The sequence below is a fragment of the Notamacropus eugenii genome, chromosome 2, assembly GCF_028372415.1.
Source record: "Notamacropus eugenii isolate mMacEug1 chromosome 2, mMacEug1.pri_v2, whole genome shotgun sequence".
NCBI classification, from domain to species: domain Eukaryota; kingdom Metazoa; phylum Chordata; class Mammalia; order Diprotodontia; family Macropodidae; genus Notamacropus; species Notamacropus eugenii.
The window spans coordinates 474,729,232-474,748,138 of record NC_092873.1 but is presented as its reverse complement, the minus strand read 5'-3'; the positions used below and the strand labels follow the sequence as shown (position 1 = coordinate 474,748,138).

The 18,907-nt window shown below is 35.6% G+C and overlaps 1 protein-coding gene across 4 annotated transcripts in view; it reads right to left on the bottom strand.

The window, feature by feature from the left end:
- Window positions 1-2,265: 2,265 nt before the first annotated feature.
- VAMP4 (vesicle associated membrane protein 4) overlaps window positions 2,266-18,907 on the bottom strand; it is a 29,773-nt gene continuing 13,131 nt past the window's right edge. For 2 of the 4 annotated variants that reach the window (XM_072648633.1, XM_072648634.1), the window contains exons 5-8: window positions 11,098-11,198; window positions 10,082-10,161; window positions 4,822-4,873; window positions 2,266-3,418 (exon numbers count right to left, since the gene is read on the bottom strand). In XM_072648633.1, coding sequence (XP_072504734.1) covers window positions 3,390-3,418; window positions 4,822-4,873; window positions 10,082-10,161; window positions 11,098-11,198 — 262 coding nt within the window. In that variant the 3' untranslated portion in view covers window positions 2,266-3,389. Of the gene's footprint in view, window positions 3,419-3,450; window positions 3,605-4,821; window positions 4,874-10,081; window positions 10,162-11,097; window positions 11,199-18,907 lie in introns of those variants that run through there. The other 2 variants (XM_072648631.1, XM_072648632.1) reach the window with 1 other exon arrangement.

Genomic DNA, 18,907 nt, shown 5'->3' with positions numbered 1-18,907 from the left:
ACCATTCTGCTTCACGGGGAAGGCTTCAGTGGAGACGGGAATCAGAAGAGACTTTCCAGGTATAAGACAAAATGACTCAAATGCCTTTGGTGACTTGTTTCCTCATCATCTCTAAAATGGGGAGGACTCTTGCACCACCTTATCACGCTTTAGTGCTCTGAAGGAAGCATGCAGTACACTATAAACTGCCACGTAAATGTGAGCTATTATTGGAAAAAGATGAGCTGCAGTTTCATCAGTAATTAGAACTGTAAGGCATACCCAGTGAGAACAGGAAGACCACTAAAAATAGGAAGAAATCAGAGAAGAAAAGGCTCAGGAGAAGCTACTGTCGGATGTTTAACGGGAATACTAGAAGTCGTACACAAAAACTTTTCAAGTTCATGTAGCTTCCACATTTAGGGGGATAATCAGTAACGTCCAGTGCCACCAAAAAGAACTACTCAAATGCACATCCGACGTCTAGATCTTTTGCTCTCTCAGACACTTCACAACTTTTCATTTAACATCCTGGTACTTAAAAAAAATCCTACCAAAAGAACACTATTCGTTAGATGTGTTTAGTAGAGAGAAAGGTTATAATACAGCCTGGGTATTATTGTTACAATGAAGGACATGCCAACTGATCTGTTATAAGCATAATGTTCCAACAGGTTGTGGTGCTTTCTATAACTAGAACATTAATCACTAAGCTCAAGCTGCAGACCACGTGATCCTTTGGAAGAACCCTTGACTTCAGGGACCATTACTAACCTAGCAGAAATCTGTAATTTTTCTTTCTGCTGACCCCCACTGCTCCTCAATATCCCAGATGGTGGTGATGAACCTCCACTGTCATGTGCAAGACCAGCTGAGCTGCTGAATGAGAAAAAGGAGTAGCCAAGGAAAGGAGTGGGGAAACAATCAAAACCACATTTTTCTTCCTCCCTTTCTTCACTTTAAGAAGGGATATGATTATAAAACAACACAAAATGTGCCATTTAAAAAAAACATAATGGGCCACAATGAACAGAGAAGTATGAATGATAAGATGCAAATTAACACCACGGCAAAGTCTAGCGAGATTTAAAGACAGTGAGATCCCTGGCACCAGCACTGCAACATTTGAAAGTGCAAAATAGAATTACATTTTTAAACTCATAAATATTTTCTTTATTTTTTTCAATAAAAGGAGTAACATTCTCTCCACTAAAGTTAACAATGGAAACGCAGATCGTGGATGTAACCTGAAGTGCTCTTTGCCTTTACTAACGTAAGTAATGGACAGACCAAATTTCCACACAATCACTGAAAATATCCTTACTGATCATTTTGGTTCTTATCTGTTTTTTTCTACAGAGTCAGGATTTGCAAATCCCCTGAATGATGAATACAAATCATTATTTTGTCCACTTCGTTATTATCATAGTGTTGGAAGGATCCTCCAGACTCACCCGTCTGAAATAGAAATCCCCTTTCCATTTCCAGGTTAACTACTGAGCTTCTGCTTCAGATTTCTAATGAAGGGAACTCGCTGTCTATCTCCCAAGACATCCCTTTCCACTTCTGAACGTCTGTCAAGAAATTTTTTCTTCCAATGAGCCAAAACCGGCCTAAACTAGTAATGCTATTGTCTTGTGCTGAGTCATTAGCCGCTTTAGTAAAAATATTTAATTTCTTGCTTTTAAATCTAAAGGTAAAATTATTTTCTTCTGTCAGCAGAATCCCAATCCAAGTTTCTAGCAGTTGATATCTCAAAAAGATAAGGAAGCCAGGGAACATTCCAAAGCACATAGACATTTATCCTGAGAATTAGAAATGGTTCTTAAAAATACTATTAACAAATTATAAAATATAGCAATCCTATTTAGTGTTTTCATCACTTGCAGGTGTCTTGAATGTCACCTAGTCTGCTTCCTCTCTTCATGTTTCTCTCCATTCTAAACAGAACAGCTCTTCTTAGGGCTGACCCTACAGAATCAAATAAAATGAATTCTGTATTTCATATATTTTGTAGCAACAGAATTCCCTAAACAAGTAACCTACAGACTCATTTTATTAAATATTGCCATTTCCCATCTCATAACTTACTTTACATTTAAAATTTGTGAAGATATGCCTTCTAGACACAAGGATGCATGGACAAAGCTGTAAAATCAATCAGTTTTCACTGTAGAACTTTGCCATGCTTTTAAATGGATTTTTTTTTCTTTTCAGCTTGAACAAAGAACACAGCTATGTTGGCACAACTTAAGAATAAGCTTTAAAAAAAAGAATCTCACAACCTGTCTTTAATAATTTATTAAGCGAAAATAGGTCAAGAAAAATGTCCAACTTTGCATGTTAGCCAGCATGTAACTTTTCAGGTACAGATGATCCCATCTGCGGATTACTCAGGCTCCCGAGGGCTTCTCCTAGGTCTTGCTGCTTACTTTTTGGCCATCTCATGGCACGTCAGCACATCTCTCAAAGGAGAGATGCTGAGTAGGCAATGGCAGTCAAAGTCATAACAACTGAGTTTTGTTACTTGTTAGCAGCTCTGCAAGGAGGGTTTGTTGAGGGTAAATACTGGAACAAATTGAGCATCTATGGATTTCCTTTACTCATCATCTCTTAATTTCTCTCCAATTATTACTGGAGTGAAATGAAAACTTTTTTATCACAAATGTGCCCACATGCAGGAGTCATTATTCCCAAACACTCCACTGATGCTCTCCTTTCCTTCAATCTCATTTCCTGCCTTAATTGTGCCAGACTGTGCTTTAAAATTGATCAGAATACACTACCATAGCCCCAAAGTAAAAACAAAAAGTTGTCACAAATTCTACATACAAGCAAAATAGGTTTACTGGAATGTCTTTAGTCACAGTTGAAAGTAGCAGTATTGAAAACATTAGTTTCTCCATAAATATATGGAAACCATTTCCAAAATCTAATTTTTTACATGAGAAAAATTATACACTTTGTAATCATTAACTAAATGGTTTCCACCCCCTTTTACATAATGTTTCATCTCTCACCTCTCACCCTATCCCTGAACTTGATGCAATAAATCCCCACCTCTCTAGTTTACAGTAGGAAATTGTGTTGAATTATAAATATCATCATCAATGTTTAACTCTATATACAAATAATGTATTGGCAAGTATCTAGTTTCAAATTAGGTTCCTATAACATGGCAAAGTAGATGTTTCTGTTTTAAAATAAATTAATGAAAGCATTTTTTTGTGAAGGGGAGGAAGCTAATCAGGAACTTGTCAATGCTCCAATTTGAACTGGACACTTGCCTTTTCACTTCTTGAGAAAAAACACTTTTGAAAGTCATATACATATTTCATTAAATTATGCAGCAATCTTCTTTTTTTTTAATTGTCCCATATCTGTTTTATTGAAGCTCTCTGGTCATCGAATCAAGTCCGATATTTCAGGACAATAGGAACTATAAGAGAGAAAAGAAAAACCAATAGTATGTCAATTTGTTAAGGAGCATTTATTAAGTGCCTATGTGTCCAGCAACTGCAATACAAATCTAAAAGTAAGAAGTTCCTGCTCTCACGAAGCTCTCACATTCAATTGGGGGAAGATGGCATATAAATACCTACAAAATGTAGACATATGTAGACATCTGCAAAAAACACATAAAACCAAAGGCATGAGGAGGGGGGTGGAGACAAATAGTAGCAGCTAGGAGAAACAGCAAAGTTTCCTACAGAAGATAGCACTTGAACTTAGTTAGAAAGGAAGCTAGGGATTCTAAGAATAGGAGGTGGGGAGGAAGGCATCGGAGACAAGGGGATTGGCTAGTGCAAAGGCCCAGAGATCGGAGGTGGGAGGTCTGTTTGTCTAGGCCATAAGATTCATGCAGGGCTTGGAAAGACACATTAGGGCCAAATTACAAAGCACTTTAAATGATAAATAGAGGAATTTATAACTGATCTTAGAAGTAAGAGGCAGTCATCTGAGTTTAATGAGTGGAAAAGTAACATGGTCACACCTATGCTTTAGGAAAATCCCTTTGGCAGCTGTGTGGAAGATGGAATCTTGTAGGTAAATGCTTGAGGCAGGGAGATAAATCGGAAGGCTACTATGACTGTCCAGGCAAGAGGCCTGAATTAAGGCAGTTGCTGTGTGAGTACTGAGAGGTATTCAAAGATGGTGCTGACGTAGAAATGACATGATTTGGCAATTGCTTAGATATGTGAGGCAAAACAGAGTGAATAAAATTTGACATGCAAATGCTACATTTGGCTGTCTGCCTTTGGAAAGTGAAATAGAAGGCATGGCAAAGGCTTTTGGGTTTTTGTTTTTTTTTTTTACTTTTGTCTCCAACCTTATTCGACTACACAGAAGATGTTATATACTAATGAATAATAATTCCAAATCAGAGTTCTTTAAAAGATGGTCTTGAGGAAATTTCAGATTCAAAAATATCCACAAAATCCCCATAAAATAGTCATGGAAACCAAAAAAACAAAAAACCTTATAAAGGTTACAGAAATGGAGATATATTTAACTTTCTTGGTCAACTTCAAAAAGACAAAGTCTAAATAAACAAATAAAACCATCAACTATAAGTATCAACAGTGAAATGCCATGGCAATATTCAGACCATTCTTGAATCAAAAAACATTATTTTCATTGAGGGAACACATGAAGCTAATAAGCAGAGTGGAGTTGATGCTTTGGTCTAGAGCACAAGACCACAAGTCATATTTCTAACTGGATAAATGACATTCTTTTAATTGAGTTTTACGACATTAACTGGATAAAAATAAAAAGCAAATGAAGCTCAACTCCAATGGATATTCCTCAATGTTCTTCCCCAAAGCTATCAATACTCACTGATAATCACCAGCAAGAGGATGAGAGCAACCAGAGCCACGATGGCCTTCATCTGCAACACAACAAAGACACAGAAAACCATCACTACTTGTAATGATGAACAGGTGAGCCTTAAAAAAAAAAAGCACTGTGAAATCTCCATTAACCAGAATGCCTCAGGAATGGATTGTTTTTACTAAATAAAATTATTTCAGCCTATGTTGTTGAAAACTTGTGTAAAATGTTTTGATTAACAAGCATACTTTACTGCCTTAATAGATACAGTGTTCTGCACAAGGCTGAATCTTGCAGGGCTGGAGAATCATTATTTTAAATCAAATCCTCCTTGTAGAGGATTGTGGAGATTGAAGATATGACTGAAAGGGTGGGAAATCTTTGGCCCTCAGCTGAATGAATTTAATTCAGTTCATAGGAAGTACTAAGGGACCTGACATCTCCAATTGTTCTCATGTTTGTGAAAATGCATCATGGTTTTAAGCTTTGAACCATAAGACCCTAAACAGCCCCAAGGGTGCAGGGGATGGGTGGGCTGGCCTAAAGGTCTGTGTCTGGAATTCATTTTGTTCCCTCTCTGTGTCCGTTGTTATCTCTCATTCTGAATCTCTATCTTTCTATCAACCTCCTTCTTGGCATTTTTTCACTCTCTTCTTTAGGAAAAACTGAAGCATATATCTCTTATTATTTGTTGTCATTATTGACTAAAATGTTTTCTTTTTAAATAAATATTTTATTCTCTGGTTGCATGTAAAAAACATGATCACTTATTAATATTAAAATGTTTTAATTTTAATGAAAAATTAATTTTATCCTTTTTTCTTCTTTTTTTACTCCCTTTCAAAATCTAAAGCTAAATTATTAGAAAAAATTATATGACTTTAGATCAATTCTACTTGTGCTCATTTCATTTAAAACACTTTGGATAAAGTGGTCTTGGGTAGAAAAATCCTTGTTGGAAAAAATTAAGTGAAATCTACACTGACTTCAAAACATTCTGAGGAAACTGATTTTTTAGAAAAACAGATCTTTGTTATGAGTGAGCTTTAGATATTTTGTCTCTCTCTCCTAAAGGTGGAGTGATAAATATTTGGATTATAGGCATACCTGCTAGATGGCTTCAAGAAAACATAATTTTATAGGGTGTGTTTAATGTTGATATAGTATGGGAATAATGTTCTAAATAGATGTGTCACTGGGCAGGTAGCTCTAGGGCTGAGGAACACTGGAGGGGAAGAAGCACCTTCCAAACATAGTGCACGACCATTGCAAAGTCATGGAAAAAGCAGACAGAGTGTTGTGTAACAGGAATAAGAAGAAGACCAGCATCACCACTCCTAGGACGGGGTCCCCAGGAGATCACAGAAACGGGAAAGGGCCCCACGTGTACAAGAATATTTACAGCAGTTCCTTGTGGTGGTCAAGAGCTGGAAATTGAGGGGATGCCCATCAACTGGGGAATGACTGGGCAAGTTGTGGCATATGAATGTAACGGAATACTACTGTGCTCTAAGAAATGATGAACAGGAAGACTTCAGAGAGGCCTGGAAAGACCTATGTGAACTGATGCTGAGTGAAAGGAGCAGAACCTGGAGAACTCTGTGCACAGCAACAACCACAGTGTGCGAGGAATGTCTCTGATAGACTAAGCCCTTCCCAGCAATGCAAGGACATTAAACATTCCCAAAGGACTCTGGAGGCACAATGCCTTCCACATCTAGAGAAGGAACTATGGAGTCAGAATGTAAAAGAAAGCAGATTCTTTTTATTTTGTTATGTTTTGTTTTGGTTTTTCTCGTGGTTTCTCCCATTCACTTTAACTCTTCTATGCAACATGACTAATGTGAAAATGTGTTTACTAGAATGTATGTGTAGAACCAACATAAGATTGCACGCTGTCGTAGGGAGGGAGGGGGGGTGAGGAGGAAAAAAGTTTGGAACTTATGGAAGTGATTGTTGAAAACTAAAAACAAACAAATTAATTATAAAAAAGAAAAATGTCCCACTGATTGCTTAATACTCAAAAGTAAATTCATAAACTGATTTTTCTTGATGACTCTATAGAAGTCTTTCAGCAAAAATAATACACAGCAGTTCACACTGAATAGCACATACATGGCTATAATTAGGCAAAAAAATTTTTTGGGTACCACAAACTGTAATCACTCAGGATCTCTTAAAGACAAACTTATAACATTTTTGTGGCAATATATTCAACATTCTGTTGTATGTATCCAAACTAAAATGAACTAGAGGATGTCTGGCAAATCTTTGATTTGGATTAAAATATTATATAACCAAGAAAAAGAATGCAGAAAGCCGAGCCAGATGGGAACAACCGCCATATTTGGGGGGCTGGGCTTACGCAAAAATACTAACTTAAGTACTTTAACTTTTTTTTGTCTGAACACTAAGTTGGTATAGAACAAAATTCTAAGTTTTATAACCTTACCCAAAAGATGTATCATCAAGTCCTGTCAAGTTGTGCTAGATTCAAAATTCTGAAGATAGGAAATTCTTACATAACTTTTAAAACACTTCAATGAATAGTGTTTTCTTCTTGGAATATACAATTCTGCCAGGGAATGCCTAAATGCAACAATAGTAGTATTGTATCTATGTGTGGGAAAGAAAGGGAAAGGCGCCAATTTAAACGAAGAGCCAAAGTTCAGAGAAATAAAAAAGAAATTAAAAACTCTCCTAATTGTAATCATTTTCACTTATTTTATAAAATTATTTCAGATTTATTTTTAAAAAATCTTTCCGGATCCTTCCTATAATGTAATCTGGTGGAATTTGATAAAATACAGACTAACCTTGAACTCTGGACGAAGGGGTTTAATCACTAGTTCTGAACGGATAGACCTTGTAATAAGGTTTCAGTTAAGATAATCGGATTTAAAGTTGGAAGATTAGAGATCAAAAAGTAAACAGTTTCACTTTCCAGATGAGAAAATGAAGACACAAAGAGTTTATGTCTAATCTTCAATGAAATCCTGCTCACTTGAAAAAGACATTGAGGCTTTAGAATCTCATTATAGATAAAGAAGCAGTGGTGTAACGGCACAGAGTTCTTGTAGTCAGAAAGAAATTGGGCTTAGGATCTTGGCTCAGACACTTCCTATGTAACTTTATTTCACTGAATCTCAGTTTTCAAATATGAAAAATGGTGACAATATTTATAAAGCCTGCTTTACAGAGTTGTTGTGAGGCTTGAATAGGATCATATACAAAACATGCAGTAAAGTGCTATATGAACATCACCATAAAAAATAAGCATTTCCATAAGGTCACAAAGTTAATAAATAGCAGATCCTGAACTTAAGCCTGATCCCTTGGCTCTAAACCTCCTGATCTTTCTCCAACATTATGCTGTCTGCTCTGTATTGAAGTTTTTAACACATGCCTTGATGACTATATCAAGTGAGCTGTATTTCAGAGAAATAACTACATACAAAGACAGGCTTGCCAAATGTTCATTTATGAGTTGTATGGTAAAAATAATGAAAAGGTCTGGCAGAATTATTCTACTGATTTTCTGTGCTTTTGTTTTTTCATCCTGTATTTTAGGTCTTGATCTGGGCATGTAGAGGATAGAAGAAACACAAATTTAACTCTCCTTTTCTATTGATAATCTTCAAACTGTTAACTAAAAAAAAAGTACATACGCCTCAACAAATCTTTAAAATTACAGTATGGTTCCACAGCCTCCTGCCATTCTTAAGAAGGCAGAACTTGTACATACTTAAATCTGGATCATCTAAAATGCAGACTAACAACAGAAGCCAGAGCTGCCTTGGTCCGTAGCTCACATACTACCCTGGGTCACAGGATTCTCTCCCCAGATGGATCATTCTCTCTGCACCACCATTACAGTGGTTAGCTGAAAAGGCAAGAAGGATGGAGAGGTAGCTCTGGCTGAAGATTGATTGGCAAAGCAAAATGCCAGCCAGGGAAGTAATGGGCAGAGAAAGCAGAAAAATATTGCTAATTCTGATTTGTATCTGTAACAGGCAATAACTACAAAAAGAATAAATTTCTGAAGTTCTCAAGAAAGCCAAGAATGACAAATAGGTCAAGGGAAGAAATGAGGGATTTGCTACTCTGAAATTTCAAAGTCATCATTTGAGCATAAAAATAATATTTTTTCTCTAATGCCTGGTAGTCATGCTAAATTAAAGAGGTATGAATGGTTCACATCAAAATTTCTGCAGGAATGTTTCTGTAAATATACTTTTCCCCGTTAAAAATTTTTGTTGAGACTAGTAGAATTGGCTAGAATCATACTGGATACTTAGATTTTTGTTAAAAATGAATTTGCTAAATAATTGATTTCAACATTGCCTACTATTTTTCTTCTCTTTTCTGTTTGTTTATTTAAAATAACATTATCATTTCTTCCCATAATTCAATGGAATGCTGCACTGTTGCGGGAGGACTACAGCTATGCAATAATGCATACACTAAAAACGAGATCAATGTGATTCCTTTTCTTTTGTGATCACTGTCATGAGAGGGGGAATACATATATTTAGAAATGAATGTGATATTAAAAGAAAAGGCATCAATTAAAAATAGGGCGAAAGGAGGAATGGACAAAGAACCTTAATAAGGTCTTATAGAGAGTGGCTGAAAATTATTATGATATTTTATGTGTTGACATTAATTTAAATATAACTAAAGTTCAGTTCATTGTGGGGCAGCTAGGTGGTGTAGTGGATGGATGCCAGGCCTGAAGTCAGGAAGTCTTATCTTCTTGGGTTCAAATCTGGCCTCAGTCACTTACTAGCTGTGTGACTGTGGGCAAGTCACTTAGCCCTGCTTGCCTCAGTTTCCTCATCTGTAAAATGAGTTGGAGAAGGAAATGGCAAACCACTCCAGTGTCTTTGCCAAGAAAACCCCATATGGGGTCATGGACATGGCTGAAAAACAAATAAACAAACGACTCAGTTCGCTGTACTGAAAAACATCCACTATAAAAAGGAAGACCCATTCTTACGTCTATGAATGGTCTTCAGAGGGAAGATACAATGTAAAAAAAAAACCATGAGGGCTACAGCTTTTCTAACATGATAAATCTATCTAGAGGGAATAAGCTATCGAAAAGATACTGTGAATTAGGTTTTATAAAAGAATTCTGTGGCTCAGCTTCTGAAAGTGTTCTTGAAATCTCTTTGCTTCCCACCGCCCCAGTAGGATTGGTCACACATTTTTACTGCTTGACTGTACAATGCAATGGTAACCCACCATCTTCCCATGCACTCACTTTGCATCCACGCCACCACATTTGTCTTCGAAGCTGTTTAGATCTGTTGCTAAAAGCTGTTGCATTATCTGATAAGCTTTCTAAATGGGAGAAGAGACAGAGAATGATTAAAGGACACAGAGGATATCCTTATCAGGTCACACAAGGACAAGAAAACATCAGTTTTAGTTCTGCAGACTTACTCCCTCGAATCATAAATGTAATATCATTCCCAAAGAAACACCACAGTATCTATTTCAAATAAGAGAATTTCAAATGATTATGTTGTTAATTTGCATGAACTAGGGCAGAACTTTACAAACAGTAGGGGATTAATAAGTGATTGCTGAATAAATGAAGGACTCCAAATTATTCCCCACAGGTACTAACTTTGGTGAAGAAATGTTATTTAAAAGTTAAGTGGTTTAAGTGATTAGGATTATAGATGAGAAAATGATTTAATACTAAGCTAGAGAATGTCAGGAAATGAACTGAGCCAAATCAGTGAATTTTAGAAAAACAAACAAGTTTCTTGTTCAAACAAATCTATACAGAACAGCCTATTTACTAACTATATATATAAATGCCACAAAAGGAGGAAAATCTATGGGTAAATGAAGGCAACCAAACCAGGACTAGCAAAACAGAGTATGAGTAGCAGAAAGTGTGACAGATCGTCTTACTAAGAAGTAACCGGCAAGCACAAGTAAGTGGGAGCCTGACTCCTTGAATTACTCAAATGGAAAGCCTATTAGAATTCTAGAAGAAAATAAGCTCTTACTCAAAAGATAGTTTTTCCCCTCAGCTTTAATCTCCACTTTTTAGGAGGTGAACAAGTAAACACTTGAGAGCTGATCTGCATGGAATAATGACAAAGAATGGACTAGTAAAAAATGTTTTACTTAGAAAAATGTTGGCAACATTTAGTCATACAGCCAATTCTTAATTTTAAGTTATTAATGCCAACATTTTTTATTAAATCCAAAACACCAAAATAAGAATAAAAGTAGTATTAACTATGAAAAAAGTATTTGCACCTGATTTGTCTTGCAGCTCATCCAGTCTCTCTCCTCTTTCAATCACTTTTGTAATATTCTCTTGCATGACATCAATTACTTCATCCACCTGATTCTGTACACTAGATTTAAAAAAAAGGTTATAGATAACAAAAATTATTTCTCTTAGAAACGGAGTTTTTCTAACTAGTAATTGATAAAAAAAGACAATAAACACTTAAAATCCCAATATTATCCATATTGGTAGACTCTAGGATAGAAGTGTCAAACACTGGGCAACAGGGAACAAGATTAAAATATAAGTGAGAAATATTTAACAAAAGAAATAAAAATACATAGGCGATGTTAATTTATAGTTTTCTAAATCAATATGCAGTCTACAGAAATCTGTGTTTACTTGCAATGGACACCCCTGCTCTACAACATTAAGTTATGTACTTGGACACATCTGTGATGTCCATGACGTAGGTATTGCCTCCAATGGTGCACATTATAACCCATTTGTTACTCTCTAATCTTGTATAGCTGGTGTCAAACTCTGATAGAAATGGATATATTAATGCAGAAAACATTAATAGAAATGACTTCTATGTGAATAACTGAGCTGAGCCTCCACAGGGTCAGTTACAGTAGAAAAGATAAACAGTACAGGATAACACTAAAGATGAACTCATCCAATCAATAACTGAGTGTTTAAATATTACAATGTATGGTACCAAGCACCACAGGTATTCACTGGCAGGATCAAATACAGACTTGGTCAATACTACTCTCTTAAAGAGGTAAAAATACTTAGCTTATGATAAAAACTGATATTGCTTAAAATTATAGCAGCTCCATCTAACCCTATTTAAATGCGCTGCTGACTTGTCACCACAATTTCCTAGAGAAGATGAAGCAATGCAAGAATCACTTTAATGACGAGACTGAAGGAACTGATGAACTAGCTCAGCCAGCTGGGCTTGGGAGGGGACAGAGTAATGGTTCAGAGTGTAAAGTCATAAGTAAGATAGCACTGGCAAGGATGAAAAATTGCAAACAGTACTGCCTCATTGAAACAGTCAAACGGATTGAGGGGAAGACAAGACAGTTCTTAGCATGGGACCCAGCTCATCCCAAAAGAGGAAACTGTAAAGAAGGTAAAAATGGACACAAAATGGAATGTTCTGACCAGAATTTCTATAGCAATCTATTCTTAGAGACATGGCAGCAGAAAGTACGACATTTTAACTCTTTCACCTTAGTACCCATGGATCATATAAAAAATCGGCAATGATGCTTCAGATGCAGAAATTGGAAGTGGGGAAAGACCTGGTTAAATACACACACACACAAATCCACATAGACAGCCATGGAATTTGGCTCCCTGAACCTATGATTTCACTGCTATGGGTTCCCAGAGAGGACACTTCTCCCACTGTTACAAACTGGTATCATTTCTGCAACTTGTAGACTTAGAGAGTTCTCTGGGACACAGAGGTTAAATGACTTAAGAGTCACAGCATCAAGGTCTTCCTGATTCCAAGGCTACTTCTCTATCCATTCTTCTCTGCTGCCTCTCAAGATAATACAATTGTAAAGGCATCCACAACAGGGTGTACAAATCTAAAACAATTAAAAAGATCATTGAAAGTACCATTATCCCTCCACTCCCAACCACAGCCAAAATAAAGCAACTAAGAAAACATTAGCAAACAACGATCTTCATCTCTACACAATCTTTGAGAATCACAGAATTATGAAATGGGAATAGGCAAGTTTTTGTGGAGAATTTTCCATAGTAGACCACATCTGCACAGTCACACATCTGGGGGACAGTACTGAAAATGTAAGATCCCACTCTAATTCGTTGATTACTAAAAAGAATTTGACTTGGTAGAGCAAAATGTAGCAATAAAGGCTACCTTGCCCAATGAAGTCATCGTTCATCTTAAGCATATACAAAATTCCATAATACATAAGACCATAAAAATAACTTTATTCAAGGATCCAACGAGTCAACATAAAGAGAGGCACTAAATAATAATAATAGTTAACATTTATATAGATAGAGCCTTAAGATTTGCAAAGAACTTAAAAGGTATTATCTCATTTGATCCTCACAACAGTTCTGAGAGGTAAATGCTACTTTTATTTCCATTTTACAGATGGAGAAACTGAAGCTGATAGAGGTTAAGTGACTTAACCAGGGCCATACAGCTAGACAGGATCCATTCTGAGGCAGGATTTGAACAGGTGTTCCTGACTCCAGGTCAAGTTCTCTTTCCATAGAGCTACCTAATGCTTCCTTTTAGGGACATGTATCACACTGAATTAAATTAAATTCAATAAACATTTATTAAATGCCTACTATGTACAAAGCAAAAATAAGATCACATAACACACTCAACAAAAGGCCTACCATCATGGAGGATGTCACATAAAAAGTCTAAATTGAAGATTTTTAAGTTTTATTGACATCTTTTGTTTTTACATCACACTCATGTTGGGAAATACTTCTCTATCTTCCGCCTCAACTGAACACTCCTCAGTAACAAATTAAAACAAGCAAAAAAAAAAAAAAAATATGGTGACCTGGTCTGCCAGAAATAACTCTCTACAGAGTAGTTCCTTGTCTCCCTGTCATAAAAGAAGGTATGTCTTATCAATTCTCCAGGACTCAATTATTTATAATTTGGCTTCATTTCAGTGATTTTTAAAGTTTATATTGTTGTAGTCATTGTGTTACGTATATTTTCTTTTGACTTTGCTCATTTCATTCTGAATCAAAACATTTGAGTATTTTCAATTTTCTCTTAATTCTTGATATTAATAATTTCTTACTACACAATACTTTTTCCATTATAACAACAGACCACAGTTTTCTCTTCCTTATTATTCCCTAACTTATGCATATCCACTTTGTTTCCAATTCTTTGCTCTCACGGAGAGTGCTGCTGTGGATACTCCAGTATACACTAGATCTCTGTTTCAGTGTTTAATATCTTTCAATTATATAGCATGAATGGGACTGGAGAATGTGAACCATTTAATACCTTTTGTAAAAACTTCATTTTTCATTTTGAATTCCAAATTCTCTCCCTCTAGCTCCTACCCCATCTATTGTCAAGGCAAGCAAGATGATACCCACCATACATGTGAAGTCATATAAAAGATATTTCCATATTAACCATGTTGCAAAAAAAAAAAAACCCAAGCAAAATAAAGAAAGTGAAAATAATATGCTTCAGCATGTTTTCAGAGTTCATCAGGTCTCCCTTTGGAGAGGGACCGCATTTTTCATCACAAGCCCTTTGGAACTGTAGTGAATCATTGCATTAATTAGAGTAGATAAGTCTCTCACAGTTGATAATTATCGCCCTGTTGCTGTTACTGTGCACAGTGCTCTCTTGGTTCTAGTTACTTCACGTTGAATCAGTTCATAAATGCCTTCCCAGGTCTTTTAATCACTTTTTGATGGTATAATTTCAAACTGTTTTTCAGAATGGTTAAACTAATTCAAAGTCCCACCAACAGCATCCAAGGGTGCCCTTCTTCCCATAGTCTCTCCAAAACTAATTAGTCCCATTTTTTTTCTGATAATCAAAATTGCCTATGTAGTCTGTTTTCCAAATTTAGCACAATGTCAGTGGGCATATATCTTGAAAAAGAAACACTTGATCACTGAAGCATCTTGGAACAGCAATCAATCAACACTTATAATAATGTATTGTAGCCTTAATCTAGACATAGAAGGACTACATAAGGGAAACAGAAGAGGAAGGGAATAAGCATTTAAACAGTACCTGGCACTGTGCCAAACACTTTACAAATATTATCTCTTTCATCCTCACAACCACTCTGAAACGTAGGTGCTGTTATTATCTTCATTTTACAGTTGAGGAAACTAAGGCAAACATAGGTCAAGTGACTTGCTCAGGGTCACACGTTAGTAAATGTTTCAGGCTGGATTTGAACTCAGGTCTTCCTGACTCCAGGGCCACCACTCAATCCATTAAACCACTTAGCTGCCCTCAGAACTCCACAAATAGAAGTGGTCTGATTTCAAAAGGGGAGAAGTGTAAAATGTAGACGAGGACAATTTGCATTAAACAACTAGATGACAAACTAATAATTAAAATACTGACTGGTGAAAAATCAAACACATGAAAGTGAATAAGGTTTGACCTTTGTGGGTCCTCTTGGCAGAAATCTGGTAAATAAGACATCATGCTTTCATTCACGTATTGACAAAAATGTTAAACAACAAAAAGCCAAAAATGCAGTTCCCTCCTGGCTCACTCCACGGAAGGAGCCCTTCCAAGGTGACATCAAATTCCCTAATGGTTACTCTGCAAGTATAGCAGTTCAGCCAATTCCAAATTCATCTTATTTTCTCCAAGAATAGCACAGGAGACTTCATCAAACATACTGCTACAATCTACATATCCTCTATCCTCCACTCCTGGTGAATCAATAGGCTCTTTGTGTGAGTACTGTTTCCTTTTTAAGGTAGTCACTAACCATCATCACTTAATTATATATTTGATTATTCCACCAGACCAGGCAATCTCATTGGTTGATAGACATAATAGTCTTCTCTTTTTTTTCTACTTGGGCAATGTTTACTAATGAACAACCTTTGTATAAGTAAAATATCACAAAATAACAGACTTTGTAGCATTTTAGAGCTGGAAAGAATCCTAAAAATCATTTTGTCTAAGTTCATCACTGAGGAAAATGACACCGAAATAGCTAAACAATTTTCCATGACATGAAGCAATGTGGCAATGCCAGGAAGCGAATAAGGCCAGATTTTATTGATCCATTTTGTCTTTATATGACTTTTTTCCCCCAATGTATCTTCCCTTCCCCCACCCAGAAAGTCTTCCCTTATATAACGAAGAATAAAAGAGAAAAAAACAGCAATACAATAAATGTATAAAAAACAACATAGTAAAAATGTTTGACTTCACATACAGATTGCTAATTTTTGATCAATGTTATAAATAAGTTTTTCTGAGTAATCCACTTCAGTCTCCTCAATCTATATTGTAGCTTCATAGGAGCACTCAGTGTATCATTGCAACCTAATAGGTCAATCAACAATGAATTAGTGTATCATTGTGTTATTGGGGAAATGTCTTCTCTCTGTCTCTTTTTTGGGGCCAAAGTTGGTTACCAATGCCTTTTAGTTACAATATGCTGCCTCTTGTTTAGTACAATGCAGTGTTCTCGATATTTAAAAAAATGACACTTGCTTAATTCAATGTGTCTTCCTTCCCAAACATCTGTTGCCTAGACTTGTACTCACCAAGAGAGAATTACTTCTCTTTCCAGTATAACATTTAAGCGTTCTTATCAACACATAAAAAACACTGTCCCATTATTTCAAAGAAACAATATCCAAAGAGTTAAAAATTAAATGAGTTGGTGTTCAACTTTTTATCATGTAAATTTTAATCACATAAAGAATCTGGAATTGAGCTAAACTAAATGTTTAATATTGCTGCAATTAATGTTTTTAAAATCTTCACTGGAGAGTTCATGCTGAATTTTAGTATGATTTTTTTCAAATCTAAAATTCTATTTAATGTTTAAAAATGTTTAAAATGTTTAAAAATGTTTAAATGTTTAAATGTATTAAATGTTTAAAAAAAGTACTAAATGTGACCCTTCGTTTAAGATATGAATAGCAATTTTTAAATTCATTACAACGTTGGTGGAATTTTAATTACCACAAGGTTAATGAAACATTATTTCTAAGCATTACATGAATCAATGTGTATGAAATAGTTCTAAAGCAATAAATTCACTGAGAGTACATAGTATAAGAACTGAAATATCACTGAGAAAACTACAGTATAGTAAATACACTGGAACAAAAGAATCATTTGTTTTCAGTGGGGAAGTCTATTATGTATGAACCTTTTAAAATACAAAGAGTATTTAGAAACAACAGGCCTGTCGATTGTAGAAGCCAAATTAGCTATACATTTTCCTTTGGCTCAATGCACCCTTGCTCTCTCTCTCTTTTCTATAAATTTTGTACCCAGGAAAATGGTTTGAAAAGCAGCCTAATTTAAGTGACTCTTAGGTAATCCTTAAATTTATGTCTTCATGTATAATTCAGACATTGGAAAAATTGAGACTTAGCAGTTATACTAACCTCTTGAGTTGGTAAAATCACCTCATAAAGACAGCAGCTTTTTCCCATTTAGTCAAGTGCTTAATAAAAACCTGGGCAAATATAATCTGGTAAAATGAATTAAGTGGTCTTAATTCCACAGCACAACCAATAAAAAATATCATGATTAGCTTCCATTGGAAAATGTTGCACGTAATTTAGGTAATGATGAGAGACGTAAGAAGGTAACTTTCACTGAAGATAAAAGGGCAATCAATATAAGCTAATATTTTTAAAAAGTGCAACCATGGGGGAAAGATCCGAGATTTTCATATGAGAATGTATTTAGTTAGTCCATCCTGGGATCAGATTGTAATTTATACTTCTAGGAAAAAAACAAATTGCACGGATATTGCTGACTACATAATTAAAGTCACAATTTTGTCTAAACAGAGAACAAAAAATTTAGCAGTTGCATATCTGCTTAGGACCATAAGACTCTCCTACAGGTGGAACAAAAGAGAAATCAGTCAAGATTCATTTATTAAGTATTAAGCAGTTTCCATGAGTCAGGCCCTGGCCTCAGTGCTGGAAATTAAAAAAAAAATGGTAAAATCACAGCCCTTATTTCTTTCCAAGAAGCATAGGTTATAATGGGGCGATATCATGTAAATAATAATGGAGATTCAATTTATATACAAAGAACTAACAGAAGAGACAAATGCCACAGAGGTAGTTGAGACGATGAAGAGAATTTGTAGTGTTTTCGTCTGGTGAGGGTCCATGGTTTGGCCATTTCAAACTTTTTATTTGAGTCAAAACAATTAATCTGGAGTAAAAGAGCACTAGAATTGTATCACAAGACTTGGATTTGGGTATAAAGCCCACCACATACTAGCTTGTGATCTTGGGTAAAACATTTACTCTCTGAATCTTGGTGTCCTCATCTATAAAATGGGAATAATGATACTCTCTCAAAGTACTCCTGTTAGGATCAAATGAAATACTGTTTGTAAAAATAGATTTTTATTAAACAAAAAAGTGCTCTTTAACTATAAATAAAGTATTAACATTATCTCAACTGCCTATAATAACTATGTCCTGTTCTCCTTCCAAACACTCTCTTCCTTGGGGAGCTCTTCAGCTCCCCTCCATGGGCTCAATCATCTCTACATAGATAATTCCCGAATTGATAGCTATCCCTGATCTCTACCTAACCTCAAGTCCTACATTACCAACTGCATGGCAGACATCTTTGTTTGCAGATCCCATAGGCACCTCAAATTCAACATGTCCAAAACAGAACTCTTTCTTCCAGACTCAGTTTCCCTCTATATCTTACCTATTTCTGTCTGTTCTGGATGGGCATTTTTTCTAGTCACACAAATTCACAACACTGGCAGTAAGCCTAGATCCTTTCTTTTTACCCCCTACCTCACATTCAATCATATGCTACATAATGTCAAATCTGCCTTCATATTTCTTGCATCTGTGTTCTTCTCTTTGCTCATAAGGATAGTGATATGGGAAAAAATATTCAGAACACAGAATACTAACTTAACATTGTGCTCAACAAACTAGAAAACACAAATTACTTAGGAAAGAAGCTACTATTTGATTTAAAAAAAGCCTGCCAGTAAAGTTAGATAGTAGTATGGCAGAAATTAAGCTTAGATCAACATCATATGCTACATTTCATAAATTTAAAATGAATATGTGACCTTA